This window comes from Aotus nancymaae, unplaced genomic scaffold (assembly GCF_030222135.1).
Source record: "Aotus nancymaae isolate 86718 unplaced genomic scaffold, 86718_ANA_hifiasm-v0.15.2.pri h1tg000006l, whole genome shotgun sequence".
NCBI classification, from domain to species: Eukaryota; Metazoa; Chordata; class Mammalia; order Primates; family Aotidae; genus Aotus; species Aotus nancymaae.
In genome coordinates this window covers 69,437,710-69,461,502 of record NW_026988417.1, presented here as the reverse complement: position 1 = coordinate 69,461,502, position 23,793 = coordinate 69,437,710, and the positions used below count along the sequence as shown (strand labels likewise).

Sequence of the window (23,793 nt, the reverse complement as noted above, 5' to 3'; positions counted from 1 at the left end):
GCCTGCTTTTAGATTTGCTACATTAGAGAAAGCATGTGGCATTAAAGAAGGAACAAACTAGTCCTTATAAGCAATGGCTATCTTCAGAGCTATGCAATTCCATAAAAAGACATACATAGGAGATTAAGGGTAACTCAGAGTTACCTTCTTTCATCAAGAATTTACCTACTCTTTTTTGGTATGAAAATAAGTAAGGTTTTATAACAAAAGTGGAGTTGAGTATTATAAAATAATCAGACAATTTTATGCATACCTCTTCTCACAAAATCTCTCTCTCTCTCTCTCTCTCTCTCTCTCTCTCTGTCTCTCTCTCTCACACACACACCTCCCTAATTTTTGGACCAGCTTTTAATGGGGGTATGATCAAGAGGAATTCACCACTAACATTAATACTATCTGTTTATGGCATTACTAACAGCTGTCACCTGATCATAGGGTATTTGTCTCATTTATAGCACTCAGAGATGAATTAAATTCTGCTTGAAATGTGGCGTGCTAAATTGCCCATGGTTGGCTTGGTGGCAATACTCTAACAAAATAATGAATTCAGCCTAAGCCTAGAGAACACATCCTTGGCAAAAGCCTTCTTGGCATTTTCAGCCTCATTCGTTAAGTGGGGATACATTTTCCAAGAGCTTCATTAGCAGTTGAAGGTAGGGACAATCTATTAGGCCATGTAATTATCCTTTGATAGCCAGGTCAATCCTGTTCCAGAGACTGTTCTATGAAATGTGGCAATGCAATCACAGCTTTCAGCCCCGTGAAAAACTCTCACCCCATCAAAAAAGACCATTTTATAAATTACAATTAGTCTTGTATCTTGATTGTATGTCATTTTTTCTTTTTATTGTTGTATTTTCTTAGTACTTATTTGTTATCTAAAAGTGCCCCTCTAATTTGAGGTTAATTTTATTTTAGTTTTGACAGTAGCTTGCTTTCCAAGTCCTGTTTTTAAAGGATTGTCCCACAGAGTACAGTGAATAACATTTTCTATCTCTTGAGAACTGGCTTTCAAGTATCAAATGCTTTGTGGTTTTTAAAGTACTTTCACACACAAAACTCACTTGATTCTCACAGAAACCCTATGAGGTAGACAGAGAGACACAGTATAGTGAGTAGCTGTGGTTCTGGGGTCAAATCATTCAGTATTTAGACCTCTTTCCTCAACTTTATGTTAAATGGGGATTGTAATAGGACCTACTTGATAGAGGTGTAAGAAATAAGTGAGTTAATGCATATAAAGCATTAAGCTTGGGCACATATTAAGTACTTATTAAGAAAGAGTTAGCTAGAATTTTTGTTTAACATTTTTTTTTAAAACCATCTGTGTGTGTCAATGAAGAGTGAAGCTTTAAAGAAGTAGATCTGATCTACCAGGTAGAACTTAATTGACCCATTCATGGCATATTTCATCTTAAACTCAATCTTCCTTCCCATAAAGCTCCATCTCTTAAACTGTCCATTATCTTGTCTCTTCAAATCAAACCCAGCTCTATTCTTTGACTTACCAGATTTTTTCCTGACCCCAATCCTCTCATCCATCTAGAGTACTACATTAAGACATTGGGGGCTGGGCATGGTGGCTCATCCCTGTAATCCCAGTACTTTGGGAGGCTGAGGTGGGTGGATTGCCTGAGCTCAGGAGTTCATGACCAGCCTTGGTAACATGGTGAAACCCCGCCTCTACTAAAATACAAAAAATTAGCTGGGCATGGTGACATGCACCTGTAGTTCCAATTACTTGGGAGGCTGAGGCAGGAGAAATGCTTGAACCTGGGAGGCAGAGAATTGCAGTGAGCTGTGATCGTGCCACTCCACTCCAGCCTGGGAGACCGAGTGAGACACCATCTCAAAAAACAAAACAAAACAAAAAAACATAAGGGACAAAAAAAAAAAAAGGGATCGAAATGACTGGGAATTTAAATGGGGGGCTTAGGTGGCCTTGCTCCAGCAGCCCCTCACTGGCTCCCCATTTTCTAACATCCACATTACTCAACAGAATTGGGCATGTCAGTTCTAGAAAGAGTTGACTAGGACCTATAGTCACAACCAAAATTTCCTTAATTTCAAAAATTGAAACGCTTATGAAATGCTTTTTTTTCCCCCCGAGATGGAGTCTCTCTGTGGCCCAGGCTGGGGTGCAGTGGTGCCATCTTGGTTTACTGCAATTCCACCTCCCAGGTTCAAGGAATTCTCCTGACTCAGCCTCCCGAGTAGCTGGGATTACAAGTGTGTGCCACCATGTCCAGCTAATTTTTATATTTTTAGCAGAGATGGGGTTTTGCCATGTTGGCCAGGCTGGTATTAAACTTCTGACCTCAGGTGATCCACCTGCCTCAGCCTCCCAAAGTGCTGGGATTACAGGCGTGAGCTACCGTGCCCAGTCATCAGATGCATTTGATATGGCTATATGTCTTAATTGAATCACTACAACAAACAAAATACTGTAACATGTTAAATTGAAAATAGCTTTAACAACATAACCTTGCTTAAACTAATGTGCAAATATTTAAATATGTGTATACATATATATAATACAATTTTTGGCTTTAATTATAATAATTATGAATTAACCTAATAATTTTAAAATGAACTCATTTATTATCAAAATAATAGCTAAGTGGTAACTACTAAAAGCCCTAAGAGGGAATTATAAAACTTGTACAAAAATCCTAGTCAAGAGACAAGAAACTCTATAATTTGTTTGCCCTTTTCAAGAATGCTACAGTAATGTCTTTGTATATACACGACTGTGTACATTGAGTGTTTCTACAAGTTCAAAACCTAAAAGTGGTCTTGTTGGGTTAAAGAAAACGCGAATTTGTAATTCCAACAGATGCTGCCAAAATCCTCTCTCTATAGGTACTGTATTAATTTGCATTTCCACCAGCAATATGTAGGAATGTCTCCTATATGTAGAATGTTTCCCTCTCCCTCACTCTTGTCAAATCTTGGCCAAGAGGATAAGCAAAAATTAGTTCCAGCCCTTTTGAGGAAGTCCTATGACTCTACCTTGTAGTTGACAGCACACTTTCCCATCAGGCTGAATCTTATCTTTTAACTCTTAACTGGTCTGGCTCCCAACAGGGTGCTTGCCATTCTATGCCCCCTTAGGTTGATTCAAATGTCATCTGCTGTCAATATTTCCTTATGTGCCACCTCCTAGAATAATGGAGCCAGCTTAAATCAAGACTGAACTCTCCATTCCCATTTCCAGTATCAGATATTGGAAAGTTTTATGCACTCCTTGGAATCAGCCTTATAATCAAGTCCTTTCTCTAAGCTTTGTTACTAACTTCCTTGAAGCCCAGGCAACTGAGGGCTCAGCATGTCTCAAAGGCAACAAAAATTATTTAAGTTATATCCAGGTTTATGAAAGTTGGGACTACTGATCTTCATCTCGAGTGTTTCCATGCTTCCTCCTTCTCCTCACTTAGTTCCTGAAAGACCACCAATTGCAGTTCCAGTGACTTCATTTGTAAGGGGCTCTCCGACTCTGGTTAGGATTGGCAAAGTACATAGGGAGAGATTACCACCAGCCTGGGTCTTTGCATGCTCTAGACTGTATGCACCTCATTATTTAGCTGTCTCATGTGTGAGTTAGTCCCTCTTACCAGTATTTACTTATCCTTCACAGTTCCAAAATCATTCTTTATCCACAAGTTGAAGTCAGACAGGCCTGGGTTTGAATTCCGGATGGACCACAAACATATCATGTGATTTCAGGCAGCTTATTTAACTTATCCAAACCTCAGTTTCCTCATTGATAAAATGAGGACATGGGAGCTGGGTATGGCAGCTCATGCCTATAATTTTAGCACTTTAGGAGGCAGAGTCAGGCAGATTGTTTGAGCCCAGGAGTTCAAGACTAGCCTGGGCAACAGGGTAAAACCTTGTCTTTACCAAAAATACAAAAAAAAACTTATCTGGGTGTGATGGCATGTACCTGAAGTCCCAGCTACTTAGCAGCCTGAAGTGGGAGGATCACTTAAGCCCAGAGGGTTGAGGCTGCAGTGAGCCATGACTGAGTCACTACACTCCAGCCTGGGTGACAGAGTGAGACTCTGTCTCAAAAAAAAAAAAACAGGAAAAAAGAAAAGAAAGACGACAGACCTTTCTGGGTTCTGGGTTCTGGGAGGGCCAAGATAATATGTATAAAAAGCAACCAGCACAAGGGTTGGCACGTAACATAAATGCAGGAAATACTAGTTTCCTTCACTTACTCCCCTGGAAGGGAACCAAAATACTATTTTATCAGTATTTTACTTTCTCATAAGCCTATATTTTCATTGCATCTTCAGCCCAAATCTAAACTTATTCCTTCCTTGTTTATTTTTGCTAATATGTAAAACTCAACATACACAAAAAAGGAATTTCTTTATGGACCTTAGGATTTGGTTTCTGTAATTTTTCTTGGTATTTTTGTTTAGTCTGAGTATTTTTTTTTTTGCCAGGGTTCTACTGATTTGGGGCTTAGACTTATTGTTACTATTACAAGGTAAATGTTTTTAATTCTTTCATTATTAAATGCATTATTATTATTGAATGAAAGGCTAAAGAATCCAGAAAACAGCAGGGCCCCTACTTCTGCATTAGTAAAAAGTATTACAGAGTTGGCGGTGACTTGTTACCCAAGGCTCACAGACACTGCTCTGAGCTCCTGAGGAAGTCCGTCTACAAGGCACAAGACATTTGATTCATACAACAGTTTCTGTAACCAACCTCTCTGTCTCAGTAATAACAATACCATCTTATTATGTCTTGAAAATTCACAGGGCAAGTTAGAAAGAAATATAAAAGATAAAGAAAATGGATGAGCAGATTCTGTGGGAGAGAAAAAAACAATTTTGCTTTCAGTTTATCTGATTAGGCTGTGATAACGCCCTCTACAGAACTGTCCATCACAGCTTCACTTAGGTCAGACAAGAGTCTGACCCCAATGCCTAGGCAACAAAGGGCAAACAATGCCAAATTCAATTTTAGCTGATTCTTGGCAAACAATGCCAAATTCAATTTTAGCTGATTCTTGAAAGAAGAAAAAAATATTTTTCAAGAAGCCTGTTGAGAACACCACACCAACCCCACATTTTTCACTTTTGACACATTAATACTTTATAACATAAAACAAGAAGCAAAGAGGGCAAGATAAAGAAAGCAGAGACCAACAAACACGTAAATGCTGTTTAGGTTCTTAGTTATTGCCCTCAATCCCAGGAATTTACTGAGATAGAGAGGTTGGTTACAGAAACTGTTGTATGAATCAAATGTCTTGTGCCTTATAGACAGTCTTCCTCAGGAACTAAGAGCAGTGTCTGTAAGCCTTGGGTAACAAGTCACCGCCAACTCTGTAATACTTTTTACCTACTCCAGAAGCAGGGGCCCTGCTGTTTTCTGGATTCTTTAGCCTTTTATGTCTTCCCTGGATTCAATTTAAAATTTCATATTTAAAAGTGAAACTTTCACACTTAGAGCACAGATGTTTTTCCTGGGGAAAACCTCAATCTTAGGCCCTTTATGCATGGCATATTTAATTTCTCAAAAAAGCATTTTCAGATATTAGGAAAAAGTGAAATTATGCTTCCTTAAGGCCCAGCAATATTATATTTGTCAACAATCTAATAGTCAGTGAGTTTCAGGCTTTCTTACATTACTACTTGATTTCTGTGTCTGTTCAGGTCCTCAAAGATACAGATGCCAAGGTGGAACCAGATGTGCAAGAAATGTATTAGGAGAAACACCTATGGAGGATAAACAAGTGAGAGATCAGAAACAGGAGAGGAGAGCTCTCTGACCACAATGTGGATCTGACACCTGTAAAAGGGGAGAGTGAAAGACAGGAGAGAAGGCAGGAGGACTGAGGAAAAGGAGCTTCAGCCTGCAGTGTTGTTCTGAGACAGTCTTGGCCAGGCTGATGGGAAGTCCTGGAGCAAAGATTGCCTACTGTGGGAGGCATTAGGCAGGATGGCATGGCTTTCAAACCCCAATATGTTCAGCTATTGGCTAGTAGCAATCTGGGGCAAGCATGGCCTTGGCATAAACACTGCAGCAGATCCAAAGGTGTAACAGCAGGAAGCTGTCTGACAATTATGTTCCTTGAAGCAGTTTCTCCTGAAGTAAGATCTGAGCAGTGTACCACCATGGCTACTACAACTTCTTAGATAAGTATACACTTTAAATCATTTTTGGAATAAAATAGGTATGCTACATACATATGTACACATATACTAGCTCTCCAGATAAATAAATAATGTGGATTAAACTTGCTAATAAGATTCAAGTGAAGTCTTGACCTTTTTATTGAGAGACATTAAAAATTCTAGCTCTCTTCCTTTCTCCGCCATCGTGGTGTGTGCTTTACTCTGTTTCTCGCCATGTCTTCTCACAAGACTTTCAGGATTAAGCGATTCCTGGCCAAGAAACAAAAGCAAAATCGCCCCATTCCCCAGTGGATTCGGATGAAAACTGGTAATAAAATCAGGTACAACTCCAAAAGGAGACATTGGAGAAGAACCAAGCTGGGTCTATAAGAAATTACACATGCGATGGCACACATATTTATGCTGTGTGAAGGTCACAATCGTGTTACCAAATCAAGCTGAAAAATGTCACCGCTATCTGAAGAAGTTTGAACAGTTTCCTCTCTGGATCTGTTATGAAGGCATTAGTTAGTACAACCCACAGTACTTCCATCATTCATGTTAAAAAAAAAAAAAAAGGCAGCTTTGGTTGCCTGGGTTCAGTAATAAATATGTGAGACCTTTACCTTTCAAAAAAAAAAAAAAATTCTATAGATCCTCGAAGAATTCTAGATAATGGTACTGAATGAATGCTAGTTCAGGAACCCAGAACACCACTGGACATCAGTAGTCATAAAGACCATTTATGGTGCTCAGGTGGTGTATTAGTCCGTTTTTCATACTGCTATAAAGAACTACCTGAGACTGGGTAATTTATGAAGAAAAGAGGTTTAACTGATTCACAGTCTTGCAGGCTGTACAGGAAGCACAGCTGGGAGGCCTCAGGAAACTTACAATTATGGCAAAAGGTAAAGGGGAAGCAAGCACTTCTTACCATGGTGGAGCAGGGGAGAGAGAGAAAGTGAAGAGGGAAGAGCTACACATTTTCAAACAACCAGGTCTCATGAGAACTCACTCACTGTCATGAGAATAGCAAGGCGGAAATCCATCCCCATGATCCAATCACCTCCCATGAGGTTCCTCCCCCAACACTGGGGATTACAATAGGACAGGAGATTTGGGTGGGGATGCAAATCCAAACAATATCATTCCACCCTGGTGCCTCCAAAATCTCATGTCCTTCTCATATTAAAACACAATCATGCCTTCCCAACAGTTCCCCAGAGTTTTAACTCATTCTAGCATTAACCCAAAAGTCCAAGTCCAAAGTTGCATCTGAGACTAGGCAAGCTATGAGTCTGTAAAATAAAAAACAAGTTAGTTGCTTCCAAGATACAATGGGGGTACAGACATTGGGTAAATGCTCCCTTTCCAAATGGGAGAAATTGGCCAAAACAATGAAGCTGCAGGTCCCATGCAAGTCTGAAACCCAGCAGGGCAGTCATTAAATCTTAAAGCCCCCAAATAATCTCCTTTGACTCCATGTATCACATCCAAGGCATGCTGATGCAAGAGGTGAACTCTCAAGGCCTTGGGTGGCTCCACTCCTATGGCTTTGCAGGTTACAGCCCCCACACCTGCTTCCACAGGCTGGTGTTGAGTGCCTGTGGCTTTTCCAGCTGCATGGTGCAGGCTGTGGCTGGATCTACCATTCTGAGGTATGGAAAACAAGTGATCTTCTTCTTACAGATCCACTGGGCAGTGCACCAGTGGGGACTTTGTATGGGGACTCCAATGTCACATTTCCCCTCTACACTGCCCTAGTAGAGATTCTCCATGAGGGATCTGTTCCTGCAGCAGACTTCTACCTGGACATCCAGGCATTTCCATATATCATCTAAAATCTAGGTGGAAGCCTTTAAGCTTTAACTCTTGCTCTCTGCATATCCACAGGCCAAACACCATGTATAAGCTGCCAAGGCTTGGGTCTTGCACTCTCTGAAATAATGGCCTGAGAATTACCCTGGCCCCATTTAACCTTGGCTGGAGCTGGAGCAGCTGTGATGCAAAGTGCCAGGTCCTAAGGCTTCACAGAGCAGTAAGGCTTTGGGCCTGGCCCATGAAACCATTTTCTCCTTGTAGGCCTCCAGGTCTGTGATAAGAAGGACTGATGTAAAGGTCTCTCAAATGTCTTGGAGACATTTTCCCCATTGTCTTGGCTATTAACATTGGGCTCCTCCTTACTTATGTAAATTTCTGCAGCTGACTTGAATTCTTTCCTAGAAAATGGGTTTTTCTTTTCTACTACATGATCAGGCTGCAAATTTTCCAACCTTTTACGCTCTGCTTCCAATTTAAATATAAGTTCCAATTTCAGACCATCTCTTTGTGAATGCATATGAGCATAAGCTGTTAGAAGCAGCCATGTCACCTCTTGAATGCTTTGCTACATAGAAATTTCTTCTGCCAGATACCCTAAATCATCTCTTTCAAGGTCAGAGTTCCACAGATCTCTAGGGCAGGGGCACAATGCCATCAGCCTTTTTGCTAAAGCATAGCAAGAGTGACCTTTACTTCAGTTCCCAGTAAGTTTCTCATTTCCATCTGAGACCTCCTCAGCCTGGACTTCATTGTCCATATCACATACCACTATCAGCATTTTTGGTTAAAACTATTCACCAAGTCTCTAGGAAGTTCCAAACTTTTTCTCATCTTCCTGTCTTCTGAGCCCTACAAACTGTTCCAACCTATGCCCATTACCCAGTTCCAAAGTTGATTCCACATTTTCAGGCATCTTTATAGCAATGCCCCCGTTCTCTACCAATTTTCCATATTAGTCCACTCTCACACTTATATTAAGAACTACCTGAGACTGGGTAATTTGTGAAGACAAGAGGTTTAATTGCTTCACAGTTCTGTAGGCTATATGGGAAGCATGCCTGGGAGGCCTCAGGAAACTTACAATCATGGTAGAAGGCAAAAGGGAAGCAAGCATGTCTTACCATGGCAGAGCAGGACAGGGAGAGGGAGAGAGAGAAAGGTGGGGGAAGAGAGACAGAGAGAGAGAGAGAGAGAGAGAGAGAGAGAGAGAGCAAAGAGGGAAGTGCTACGTACTTTCAAACAGCCAGATCTCATGAGCACTTACTATTACGAGAACATCAAGAGGGAAATCCATCACCATAATCCAAACACCTCTTACCAGTCCCTCCCCCCAGTATTGGGGATTACACTTCAACATGAGATTTGGTTGGGGACACAAATCCAAACCATATCAGGTAGTAAATGAAGTTTGGGCTCAAGTCTATCTTATGGATCTACCCTATAGTTATTTTGGTAGTTTTTTTTTTTTTTTGAGACAGAGTCTCGCTCTGTTGCCAGGATGGAGTGCAATGTCTCAATCTCGGTTCACTGAAACCTCTGCCTCCCGGGTTCATGTGATTCTTCTGCCTCAGTCTCCCGAGTAGCTGGGACTACAGGTGCATGCCACCATGCCTGGCTAATTTTTGTATGTTTAGTAGAGATGGGGTGTCACCATATTGGCCAGGCTGGTCTTGAACTCCTGATTTCGTGATCCGCCCACCTCGGCCTCCCAAAGTACTGGGATTACAGATGTGAACCACTGCACCTGGCCTATTTCTGTAGTTCTAATGTATCCTATATGTAGACTATATGTAGACATGCTTTGCTTTTTTTTTGAGACTGAGTTTCACTATCACCCAGGCTGGAGTGCAGTGGCATGATCCCAACTCACTGCAACCTCCACCTTTTAAGTTCAAGCAATTCTCCTACCTCAGCCTCCCGAGTAGCTGGGACTACAGGTGCATGCCACTATGCCTGGCTAATTTTTTGTATTTTTAGTAGAGACAGGTTTCACCATGTTGGCCAGGCTGGTCTTGAACTCCTGACCTCAAGTGATCTACCAGCCTTGGCCACCCAAAGTGCTGAGATTACAGATGTGAGCCACTGTGCCTGGCCAACATACTTTAAAAATGGTAATTCCTACACTGGGATGTAGAGAAAGAGCTAATACTGTAAGAGGGCCAAATGGAAGCCCTTGGGACTCCTTTTGTCCTATCCTAATGGTAAACTAAAAGCAACATAACATCCTTGGAATAATTGTCAAGATTAATGCCATCACCAAAGACTTAAAAGATGCAGGTGTGATTCCTAACATTCCCATTTAATTTGGCCAGTGCATATTTATTCATCTTGGATAATGAGTATGGATTTTTGGAAACTTAATCAGGCAATGCCAGTTGCAACTGTTGTTCCAGATGTGATAACTTGAGCAAATCAATACAAGTATCTGGCATGTACTACTTAGCTATTGATCTTAAAATTTTTTCCCCTTCAAAAAATTCTCAAGAATTACCATGAGCCTTTTGCTTTCACCTATTAGAGACAAAAGCATACCTTCAAGCTTTTGTCTCAGAACTATGTCAATTCCTGCACTATCATATTCTTGATCATCTTGACATGCCACAGACTATTATGTGTCTACTTCATTTAGAATATCATGCAAAATTGCACTTGGTAAGCAGGTAGTAGTGAATATCTTTATACTTATTCTATGTATGAAATTTCCTCTGCTGAAATAACTAATGTGAATATTGTTTTCATATTCTAATACAACCCCAAATCCTAATTTCCAAACTCTATGGACTAAGCCAAAAATTATTGCTGAATGTCTATGATTTTTCCATGAAAGTCTGAGTTTCTCCATAACAGTCAGAGGTCTTTCATATAATTGATATGAGTACCACACATGAGATAGTCAAATAAATTTTACTACTAGACTCAAAATTGCCTTTGACTCTTTTGTATGATACTAGAGTCAATCCCGGTCCCTTGGCTAATTTTGCATTATCTGTAGAGTAGAGATAATTATGTTAGGGGTTGAATTGTGTTCTCCCAAAATTCATATGTTGAAGCCCTAAATCCCAGTACCTCAAATGTGACTTTTTGGAGATAGGGCCTTTAAAGAGGTGATTATGTTAAAATGAAGCCATTATGATGTGCCCTAATGCAATCTAATTGCTTTTTCTTCTCCTTTTTTTTTCTTTTTGAAACAGGGTCTCACTCTAACACCCAGCCTGGAGTGCAGTGGTGGTGCAATTATGACTCACTGCTGCCTTGACTTCCCAGGGTCAGGTGATTCTTCTGCCTCAGTCTCCCAAGTAGCTGGGACTACAGGTACACTATCATGACCAGCTAAGTTTCGTATTTTTTTTTTTTTTTTTTTTTAGAGATGGGTTTTCAGTATGTTACCTAGGCCGGTCTTGACTCCTGGGCTTAAATTATCCACCAGCCTCAGCCTCCCAAAGTGCTGGAATTACAGGTATGAGCTACCACTTCTGGCCTCTTCTCCTCTTATAAGAGGAAATTTGGATATACAGAGACACCAGAAATGTGTGAGCAAAGAGGAAAGACCTGCTAGGATACAGTGAGTAGGTAGCCATCTGCAAACTCAGGACAAAGTCCTCAGGAGAAACCAAACCTGCTTACACCTTACTTTGATCTTGGAATTCCACCCTCCAGAACTGTGAAAAAAAGTATTCTGTTGTTTAAGCTACCCAGTCTGTGACATTTTGTTATGCCAGCTCTAATAATAATAAATAACTGATGGTGTAAAGATGTAATATGGACTTAAAAACCTTAGGTAGTAAGATACACAAAGGTTGCAACAGTGGCAGTGACTTTGTCATCTATATTGTTGTGTTTGTGCATCTGGCTCTACAGGTTGTGCTCTTAATCACTATGCTATGCCACATTATACATAAGAGGCAAGGATGCCTGGAGATGTAGCCAATCACAAATATGCTGTTTTTACTGAATTGAAGGCAAATGAGGAGAGCATTTTATATCTAATGCCTAAGTTAAAGTCACTTTTAAACTTATATAGCCCTCAACACTTTTCCTTGGGCAAACAATATTAAAAAGTAATCTCTTTTGGTAATGAAGTCCATACACTCATAATCCAAAAGCAATCACATACATACAATTTCTAAATTCAAATATAAAAATTCTGATGATAATGAATAAGAATCAGGTCTGGATAATGCAACAAACATTTTCATATGCATTAACCCTATTTGATCCTCACAAGAACCTTGTAAATTAGCAGCAGCAGCAGCAGCACGTTACTCATACTTTGTAGACAAGGAAACTGAGGCTTGGAAAAATGGAAGTAGCAAGATCATAAGGCCATTGGGAGGTATTTTGGTATCAACTTCAGGGCTCCAGCTCTTTTGCACCACTCTCACCACTTCTCAGAGAAGTCAAGTAGGCTGCAATACTAATGCTAGCATTTTCTTGACTGTTGTAACATCACTTTTACCAAAGGCACTGAGAATCCTGAGGGACAACAATGCAGTTAGGACCAGAAATTTACAGTTTTCCGTGCCTTAGCCTAGATTGCATCATGACTCAGCATTAGTGAAAGGAAAAAGTGACCCATGGCGCCATATCTGGCTGTGTGAGATTTTCCTCTGTTGATTTTTTTTTTTCCCTCCATGTACTGCTCCAACTTGATCCTGTTTAGTGAATGAGGCCTGACGGCAAATCGAAGACTAAATAAAAAGCTCCCTGCCGAAGTGCTGTCACAGCGGCTCAACCTAGGCTCCCTGGAACTTTGGCAAGCGGAAGAATCCTTTGTCTTCAGACTATGACAAGAGGGGGAAAAAATCCCAACTATTCGGCTGTGTAGCATCATTCAAGCATGCCTTAATGGGGAAGGTCTAATGAGGAAAGTAGTCTTTGAAAAATCTAGTGTTAAAAACTCCCAAAGCATTCTCACTGTACAGTTCTACACAATTATAATTTATAGGATTCAAACTACAAATCAGAGATTATGTTACCATTTTACCCAGTTTGATGGCCATGGATGCTTCTTTCCTTTACTGGTTATGTTCAAAGAGATTTTGGCCTGTTATAACCAAATGTGTAGGAGAAAACATCCCTATTCTTCCTGGATTCTATGGAGGTAGCAGGAATAAGAGAATAAAAGAAAAGCCAATTTTAAACTCCCAAATGAACCGCAGCTGCTCCAGGCCCTTTCCAATCCCCGCCCCCTGCTGCTGTTGACCTATTAATAGATTCCTGCTCTTTAGCTTAACTCAGCTTTTGCAGGGAGCTGGACCTAAAACCAGTTTTGAACAGTTTTTGAAGGTACACAGAGCTCCTGTCCAAATACAGGATATAGGCTTATGGTAGGTAAAATTCCTGTATCATTATTCCTCTATAATTTGTCTCCAATAAATTCAATAACATTCACTTCCAACGTTGTACTTTCTGCCTGGTAAAAATGCTTCCATCAAACAAACTACAAAGAGGGTCACAGAACTTCCAAACTGCATGTGTGTTGGGATAATTGTATGGCATTTGATTTATATATCAATAAAACTGTTCTTTTCTTAAAAGTATATGTATAGTTGGAAAGAGGGAAAAAGATAAAGTTATTAAATGTAGAATTTTCTTGATTTAAAACAGTTATCACTAGAGGAGGGGGCAAAGGAGAATTATTGTTTAATGAGCACAGAGTTTCAGTATGGGAAGATGAAAAAGTTCTGGAAATGGATAGTGGTAACAGTTGCACAACAATGTACTTAACGCTGCTGACAATGTAATATTATTGTTTAATTAACAATAATATTACTCTAACAAGATTACATGCATTGTAGAGACTCCAGAAAAAGATACAAAAGAGGAAAATATAAATCACTTAAAATCCCACTACTAGGACACAATCAGTTTTAATACTTTTATATACATATTCTCCCAAATTTTGTCAAAAATAAATATTTAAACATGTAAGTAAACAAAACTGGGATTGTACAGGCATGTTACTTGACAACCTACTTCTCTTACTCAAAATATATGAATATGAATATATAATATCTTTTCATGTTGTAATAATCTGTTCTTGCACTGCTATAAAGAAATGCCAGAGACTGAGTAGCTAATAAAGAAAAGCTCGGCGCTGGGGCTCACGCCTGTAATCCCAGCACTTTGGGAGGCCGAGGCAGGCGGATCATGAGGTCAGGAGATGGAGACCATCCTGGCCAACATGGTGAAACTCCGTCTCTACTAAAAATACAAAAATTAGCTGGGTGTGGTGGCACATGCCTGTAATCCCAGCTGCTCAGGAGGCTGAGGCATGAGAATTGCTTCAAACCAAGAGGCAGAGGTTGCAGTGAGTCAAGATCTTGCCACTGCACTCCAGCCTGGCGACAGAGCAAGACTTCATCTCAAAAAAAAAAAAAAAAGAACTTATAAAAAAAGAACTTAAAAAGAAAATCACTCTAGATTCTGTTGCAGGGTATACAGGGAGTGCTGTAGCTTCTGCTTCTGTGGAGGCCTCAGGAAGCTTCTAATCATGGTAGAAGGCAAAGGGGGAAAGAGGCATCTCAGACGGAAGGAGCAAGAGAAGGAAAGAGTGAGGGAGGAGGTGCTGCACACTTTTAAACACCCAGATCTCACGAAAGCTCACTCACTATCATGAGAACAGCACTAAGGGGATGGTGCTAAACCATTTATGAGAAATCCATTCCTGTGTTCCAACCACATCCCTCCACCTCCAACAGTGGAGAATACAATTTGACATGAAATTTGATGGGGACACAGATCCAAACCACATCACATGTATATATAAATTGATATAAATCAATCATCTGCATCATCATTTTCAGTGGCCCCATAGTTGATAGATTTTTCAAAGTTTTGCTCTTTTAGATGTATCCTAAACATCCTTATACATATGTCTTGCACAATTATTTCCTTAGGATAAACCCAGAGGTATACACAGTATGTTCTTTATATCCATCAGTTCTGCATCCATGGATACAACCAACCTCAAATCAAAAATATTCAGAAAAAAAATTCCACAAATCTCCAAAAAGCAAAACTTGAATTTGCTGTGTGTACTGTGTTATTATGTTGAATCCATGCAAATGAAGTGATGTGTGTGCATTGTATAAGTATCATGAGTAATCTAGAGATGATTTAAAGTATACAAAAGGATATGTGTAGATTACATGCAAATACTATACTATTTTATATAAGAGGCTTAAGCATCTATGGGTTTTGGTACCTGTGGGGTACCAAATTCCTCACTGATACTGAGGGGCAACTGTAATTGCTGGGTATGCACATTTTCAAGAGTTAATACTTGGTACCCTTCAAAAGAGACTGAACCAATTTTTATTCCTACTGAAAATATATGAAATTACTACATTGAGTGCATATCATCACTCTTCCTCATCTTTGTCAGTCTCATAGGTTAAAAAAATTCTAATTTCAATTTTTATTTTTTTCATTACTAGAGAAGATAAACTTTTCCTAGATATTCCTTGACTCTTTGTTATTTTTTGTGAATTTCACGTTCATGTCCTTTGCCAATGTAGCTTTTGTGTGTGGATTTTCATTTATGTATATGTAAGAGTTCTTTTATACAGTATTAAGGATCTTATCCCTATTTATTATATCATTTTAGTTAATGGAGCTTTTGCTATCTAGATATTTTTAATTTTGTACAGAGTCAAATCTATCATCCTTTTCTTTTCCTTATAATTTTTGATTCCCAAATGAGATAAATGTTTACTTATATTTATCTATAAATATACAAATATGTATCTATCTTTTGATACTTTATATATATATTTTAAAAGTGTGACATAATAAAGATCATATATAAAAAAATTCAGACCTTTTATCAGGCTCAGTGGCTAAAGACTAAAAGCTTTTCCTCTGAAATGAGAAATAAGAAAAGGATGTCCACTTTTACCACTTGTATTCAACATAGAATTGAAAGTTCTAGTCAGAGCAATTGACAAGAAAAAGAAATAAAAGTCATCCAAGCTGGAAAGGAAGAAGTAAAATTGTCTCTGTTCACAGATGATGTTATTTTATATGTAGAAACCTCCAAAGATTCCACCAAAAAAAAAGCTGTTAGAATTAATAAACAAATTCAGCAATGGTGCAAGATGCAAAATCAACACACAAAAATTAGCATTTCTATACACTAACGATGAACAATCCAAAAAAGAAATTAAAAAAAAAAAACCATTCCATGTACAATAGCATCAAAAAGAATAAAATGCTTAGAAATAAACTTAACCAAGGAGATAAAAGGCATGAATGAAAGCTGTAAAACATTGCTGAAAGAAAGTAGACACAAATAGAAAGACACCCTGCATTCATGGATTAGAAGACAATGTTGTTAAGATGTCAATAGTAGCCAAAACAATCTACAGATTCAATGTAATCTCCATCAAAATCTCAATGACATTTTTAGCAGAAATTAAAAATCCATCCTAGAATTCATGTGGAATCTCAAAGGACCCAAAATAGTAAGAAAAAAATCTTTAAAAAGACAAATGTGTAGATTTCACACTTTCTTGTTTCAAAATTTACTTAGTACAAAGCTACAGTAATCAAAACAGTGTTATAATGGCTTACAGACAGACATTTAGACCAGTACAACAGAATAGAGTCCAGAAATCAACTCTGGCTATAAATGGCCAAATAATGTTCTACAAGAGTGCCAAGATCATTCAGTAGGAAACATGTGTTGAAAAAACTGGATATCCATATACCAAATAATAAAGTTGTACCCTTACCTTATACTATATACAAAAATTAGGCTGGATGCAGTGGCTCACACCTATAATCCCAGGACTTTGGGAGGCTGAGGTGGGTGGATCATCTGAGGTCAGGAGTTTGAGATCACCACTAATTATTAGAGAAATGCAAATCAAAATCACAAAATGAGATACCAGGTCATACCGATTAAGAATGCTATTATTGGCTGGGCACAGTGACTCATGCCTCTCATCCCAGCACTTTGGGAGAATTGCTTAAGGCCAGGAGTTTGAAACCAGCCTGGGCAACATAGTGAGACCCTGTCTCTATAAAAAATGAAAAAAAAAATAGTCAAGCATTGTAGCATGCATCTGTAGTCCTAGCTACTCTAGAGGCTGAGGCAGGAGGATCACTTGAGCCCAGGAGGTCAAGACTACAGTGAGCCATGATCATGTGACACCACTCCAGCCTAGGCAACAGAGCAAGACCCTGTCTCTTAAAAAAAAAAAATAAAATAATTAGAGAAAAATTAAGATAGAAAATACCGAGTTTTTGCTAGGATGTGTATAAATTAGAACCCTTGTGCGTTGCTGGTAGGAGTGTAAAATGGTGCAGCCACCATGGAAAACAGTATGGAAGGTCTTTATAAAATTAAACTTAGAATTACCATGTGATTCAACAATATCACTTCTAGGTATAGACTCCATAGAATTGAAAGAAGGAGGCCAGGTGTGGTAGCTCACACCTGTAATCCCAGCACTTTGGGAGGACAAGGCAGGTGGATTACCTGAGGTCAGGAGTTCAAGACCAGCCTAGCCAACATGGTGAAAACCTGTTTCTACTAAAAATACAAAAATTAGCTGGGCATGGTGGTGGGCGCCTGTAATCTCAGCTACTCGGGAGGGTGAGGCAGGAGAATTGCTTGAATTCGGGAGGCCAAGGTTGCAGTGAGCCAAGATTGCTCTATTGTACTCTAGCCTGGATGACAAGAGCAAAACTCAAAAACATATGTCTCTATAAAGACTTAAACTCAAATGTACATAGCCTCACTATTCACAATAGCTAAAAGGCAGAAATAACCTCCATATCCATCAATGGATAAATGAATAAACAACATCTAGTATATACATACAATGGAATATTATTGACCCTTAAAAAAATTAAATTCTGACACATGCTACAATATGAATGAATCTTGAAAACACTATGCTAAGTAAAACAGGCTAGTCTCAAAATGCCAAATGTTGTATGATTCTACTCATATGAAGTACCTTGAGTAATCAAGTTTATGAAGACAGAAAGTAGCATGGCAGTTGCCAAGGGCTAAGGGCTAGGGTCTTGAAGGAATGGAGAATTGGTTTTTAATGGGTACAGAGTTTCAATTTGGGAAGATGAAAAAGTCCTGGAGGTGGATGGTGGTGATAAGTGCACACAATGTGAATGTACTTGATGTCACTGAACTGTATACTTAAAAATGGCTAAAATGGTCAATTTTATGTTACATATATTTTACCACAAAAAAATTTAAAGTATATTTGCTATAAAAGTATCCAAACAATACAAAAATATATTAAGTAAACTTCTTTCGCTTTTTCTATCTAAATCTTTTATTCATCAGGTCTAATTTTGGTGTTAGGAATGAAGTGGCTCCAGCTTTAATCTTTCCTGGTCCCAGGATTATTATTTAAAAATCCCTTTTTGCCCCTTCTGATTTAAAATTTCTGCTAGGTGTGGTAGCGCATGCCTGTAGGCCCAGCTTCTTGGAGGCTGAGGCAGGAGGATGGCTTGAGCCCAAGAGTTCAAGGCTGCAGTGCAGTGTGATTGTGCCTGGGAATAACCACTGCACTCCAGCCTGGGCAACATAGGGAGATACTGTTTCTAAAAAAAAAAAAAAAAACCTTAAAAAATTATTCTTTCATCCTATACTAAATTATATATCTAATAGGTCCATTTCTAAACTTTCAATTTTGTTTTATGCTTTCAATGGCCAATTTCTTCCTGCCTCTCACTTTATTTAAGGTATCAGATTTTATTTAATGTATAACTTATATGCAGTAAAATGTTCAGATCTTAAGTAGTTCAATGAGTTGTTGACAAATGCATATATCCACTTAGCATATATCACCATTAAGATATAGAACATTTCTATCATCCCAGAAAGATGCCTTGTGCCCTAGTCAGTCTCCAATCACAAAAGCAAGGATTTTTCCCATTTCTTTCACCAATGACTAGTTTTAAAATTTCATATAAATGAAAAAATTAAGAATATACTCTGTTGTGCCTGCTTTCTTTGATTCTGCACAAGTTTTTTTTTTGCAGTTTATCTACTGAATGGTATAAATCACATCTTTATAATTCTTTGAATAATTAAGACTCTGTGACATTTTTTGGAGCTTCATTTTGGTCATCTTCCTCTACTACATTAAATTTCAATTCATTAAATAAATACTGGCTGGGTGCAGTGGCTCCTGTCTGTAATTGTAGCACTTTGGAAGGCTGAGGCAGGTGGATCACCTGAGGTCAGGAGTTCGAGACCAGTCTGGCCCACATGGCGAAGCCCTGTCTTTACTGAAAATACAAAAATCAGCTGGGCGTGGTGACAGGTGCCTGTAATCCCAGCTACTGAGGAGACTGAGGCAGAATCCCTTGAATCTCAGGGGTGGAGGTTGCAGTGAGCCAAGATCATGCCACTTCACTCCAGCCTGGGTGAAAGAGTGAAACTCTGTCTCAAAAAAAAAAAAAAAACATCAATACTGAATGGTTAATATGGTGAGTAATAATTTACTTTGTGGTTTACTATGATTATTGTCTTTTTTTTCTTTCTAATTTTTGTTACCGGAATAGAAGTAGTGTTTTCCTTTATGATTCATTGGTTTTTACAGAGTTGGCAACCATCTACTTTCAGAATACCTAGTTTCAGAACATTTCCATTATCTCAAAACGAAACCTTGTACCCATTTATAGTCACTTTTTATTCCTGTCCATAACCTTAGGTAATCTTTCATCTACTTTCTGTCCCTTATAATTGTCTTTACTGGATATCTCATATATGTGGAGTTATATAATATGTGTTCCTTTGTGTCTGGTGTCTTTCACTGAGCATAATATTTTTGAAGTTCATACATGTTGTAACTCAGATTCTTTTTATTGCCAAATAGTATTCCTTTATATGGCTACAGCATATTTCGTTTATCCAATTGATGGGCATTTTGATTTTTTCTATTTATGGCTATTGTGAATAATGAGGTTTTGAACATTTGAGTGTGAGTCCTTGTACAGATATATGTTTTTATTTTTCCTGGGTATATACTTAGGAGTAGAACTGTTGGGTGATACGGTAATTCTATGTTTAACATTTTAAGAAACTGCCATCTGTTTCTCTAAAGTGGCTGCACCATTTTACATTCCCACTTGCAAATGTATGAAAAGGTGTACTTTTAATCTCTCTGAAATGACAGCATAAATAGGACAAACCAAGGAATTTTCACCAAAAAGAAAGCATATTTTCCTTGGTTTGAGAGCTGGAAAGAGAGGGAGATGATTTTCTTTTCTGCTGCTTTTTGAATCTCTTATTTCCTGTTCCACAGCCTCCCTGGAGCTAGAGTAGGCATGAATGTGTTCAGCAATCAATGGAGTTAAAACGAACACTAACTTGCCAAGACCTCCCTCATTATGATGAAATACCCCTCCCTGTGCTCACACACACATACAAGCTCCATTTTTAAAACCACTTGTTAATTCTCATTAATACAAAGAGTCAAACACTTATCTTCCTTACCTTTTATTTTTTAATAGAGCATATGTTTATTTCTCTATTATTGACAGTTCAGACTGCTACAAAAATGCTTTAACTAAAAAAAGGAACAATGCCTTCTACATTATTATATTCAAATATGAATTTAGAAAAGAGAGGACTGGGCCGGGCGCGGTGGCTCAAGCCTGTAATCCCAGCACTTTGGGAGGCCGAGGCGGGTGGATCACGAGGTCAAGAGATCGAGACCATCCTGGTCAACATGGTGAAACCCCGTCTCTACTAAAAATACAAAAAATTAGCTGGGCATGGTGGCGTGTGCCTGTAATCCTAGCTACTCAGGAGGCTGAGGCAGGATAATTGCCTGAACCCAGGAGGCGGAGGTTGCGGTGAGCCGAGATAACGCCATTGCACTCCAGCCTGGGTAACAAGAGCGAAATTCGGTCTCAAAAAAAAAAAGAAAAGAAAAGAGAGGACTGGAAGTATATTTCGTTTCTCTTGAACTGCCAGTTTCATATAACTGACAACATGAATTATATGACACAAAATCTATTCATTATTCTATCCATTCAAGATCAAATTGAGGTTTAAAGCAGACTAATGGCTGTCACATGAAGCTACTGTTTGTCAGTCTTCAGTGAACTCAAGCAAAAAACAAGGAAATTGGAAATTGACAACATAGTGAGTCAAAGAATATTCACATTGTGGGGAAACAGCCCCTGAAGAAAAGAGGCTTCTTGTGTGGAATTTGGCAGTGGTACAAGTTATTCAAGGAAACGCATGTTAGTGTTAAAAAGTTATTCTGTTATTTCAAGGATGGGGTGGGTTGGAAACTATGTCATATTCTATTGCCTGCTTAGGTGCAAAACTTCACATCACTACCACATTATACTGTCAAATATTCTGGACTTAAAAAAACAGTATGTATCCACTTTTCTTTTTAGTCTATGTTGTAGTATGAATTGAGTAAGAAAAGAAGCAATATAAATAAAATTCTATAAAAGAATTTCTCTCCTCAGAGAGCTGCAAATGAATAATTTTCTCTACCTATTCTGTTCAGAGGGTCACATTTTCCTTAACCATTAACCTATAGAACTAAAGAGAACCTATAGAACAAGAGAGTGGATCCACTTTCAGAGGGGAGGGAGAAAATCTTGATATTATTCAGAGATGCTTGCGTCATTGAGAGAAATGAAGTGATAATAAAAGCAGAATGAGACTTTTCAGTCAATTCCGTGGAGGAAGAAGACACACCCATTCCATGAGAGGGTGAAGGACGAAAGAGAGAACTGCAAAATATCCTGTCTGGGGATGGATTTCCACCTTTCTTAGGACCCAAGAAAAGACTAGGTCTAGTATTCTATGGATTCCTTCTGCTTGAATTCCATAGTACAGTGGAATGGTCCAAAGATCACAGACTTTGGAAACAGATAAATCTACATTAGTCTGTAGGGTATGGCTTTCCCTTGGTAAGCATTCTCTAAATGGTGGTTGTCTTAGTTTGAATCTCCTCAGAAGCAGACCCTGAGACAAGACTTCAAATGCAAGTAGTTACCTGGGAGGTAAAGAAAGCTGACAGGGAAGTGGGAGCATGAGGTAGAAAAGGGAAGGCAGCTGACATAGATGTTTGATCAAGCCAGCTACAACTGTGGGCAACCTGAGTTGAATTCTGAAGAAACTCTAGGTACTACTGGAAAACATACACCTTAGAGTCATCTCATCCAAGAGATGAAAGAACTGGGCTGCTTATGTACCAACTCCAGTTGGTCATGAAAGGCTGCTCTTGGTGTCATTACTGTGGCAAAGGACCTCAAGCAAAGAATTGCAGATGCCAACAGCTGGAAGTCCAGCCAATGTGCACAGAAGTGAAGATGAGGAAATGTCGACAGGTTAGTTGCGGTGGTACAAAAAGAAAAAAGTAGAACATGCCCCTTTGGGGTACAGGGACCTCATCTTCTGTTGTTTCCCAGTGCTGTCAGATTTTAGGCACTCAATAAATGATGTGTTGACTAAATATGATAACTAATGAATGAAATGAGTTAGCTTTGAATCTTGGCTCCATCTTTTATGAAAAACCTCTTTTCTCATATATAAAAATGAATCCCATTCTAAAAAATAATACATTAAAAAATCTAACATAGTACCTGACCCACAGCAGAGACTGAGTACATATAAATAATGTTCTATAAATAACTTTATTTATTTAAATATAAAGATTTTTTTCTTCTTTCTACCACGAAGTCCTCCTGTTTATTTTGCCCTCTCCGTTAAAGAAGCAAGGTGGCAGTAGTACGTCGCAGTGCCTGAGTTCAGAAATCTGCAATACGTGTTGGCCTACTGGAAGGGGTCTACATCTACTGTCCTTTTTAAAGGTCAAATTTATTGACCTTTGATAGCAATGCTTTCAAGGGAGTGCCAACAACTTATTTAATTGTAGACTTTGAGCCAAGAGCACCACCATGCAACTATGAATGCAGTCCTAAAGAATAACATTTGTTCTCTTAACCTTCCTCCTGCTGTCTTACACTTAGGTCAATGGCTGCCTTGTTTTTGCCCTGCTATTCAATAGCTGATACTCAGAAGTAAAAATATAAAAAACAAACAAAAGCAAAAGCAAGGCATGAGAAAAAAGACTCTGCTATTTTCTGGCTTCTCATTCTCAAAAGTTTACTCACTCGCCTATTCTTTTAATTATCTATCTCAACACCCAACATGTGTATTTATTTCTGGAATGCAGCCAGATCCTGGGTCTGAATTCCAGCAGCTCATTTCCCAGTTTCTATGAGACAAGGCCTAAAAAATGTGAACCTCTCAGAGGACACATGCAAGATGATAAAAGCTTAAATTGTACCTATACAACTTTTTTCCTTAAAAATTTTAACTTTTCAAAGAAAAAGGGAAAGGCAATTGCTTCTAGAGTCTAATTTTTCTTCTTACTTTCTAGCAAATGTGTGGCTCAGGATACACTTTAATATACAAAGTGCTAGGCACTTTGACTAACCTAAAGAATGCTTATTTCCACTTAAATTGCCTAGGGTTTGACTCCAAATTCACGTCAATGATTTTTAAATTTTGAGATCTTTGGAATGCTAGGATCTGTCTGTACCAGGTTTCCAGGAACCAAGAATGGGTGAGAGATGAGGCCAATTGAGCCAAGACCCTAGCAGGTAGCAACAGCTTTGAGGGTAACAATTGTGTGTGTAATTCCCAAGATCATGCCAAGAGAGTGTACTATTAGGAAAGCCAGAAAGTAGACCTTGCAGGGAAAGTGAATGCTAGTGACTGTGATGGAACCAGAGTAGACAGATGGAGTATGGACACAGCCAACTCAGCAGTAGATGAAGCTGGATGAGCAGAGCAGATGCACTACATTGCTAACTAAACAAG

General features: G+C 38.8%; 1 protein-coding gene across 1 annotated transcript; it reads left to right on the top strand.

The window, feature by feature from the left end:
- Window positions 1-6,332: 6,332 nt before the first annotated feature.
- LOC135269909 (large ribosomal subunit protein eL39) lies at window positions 6,333-6,619 on the top strand. Its single transcript, XM_064364512.1, has one exon. The coding sequence runs from the start codon at window positions 6,372-6,374 to the stop codon at window positions 6,525-6,527; it is 156 nt and encodes a 51-aa protein (XP_064220582.1). The 5' UTR covers window positions 6,333-6,371; the 3' UTR covers window positions 6,528-6,619.
- Window positions 6,620-23,793: the final 17,174 nt, after the last annotated feature.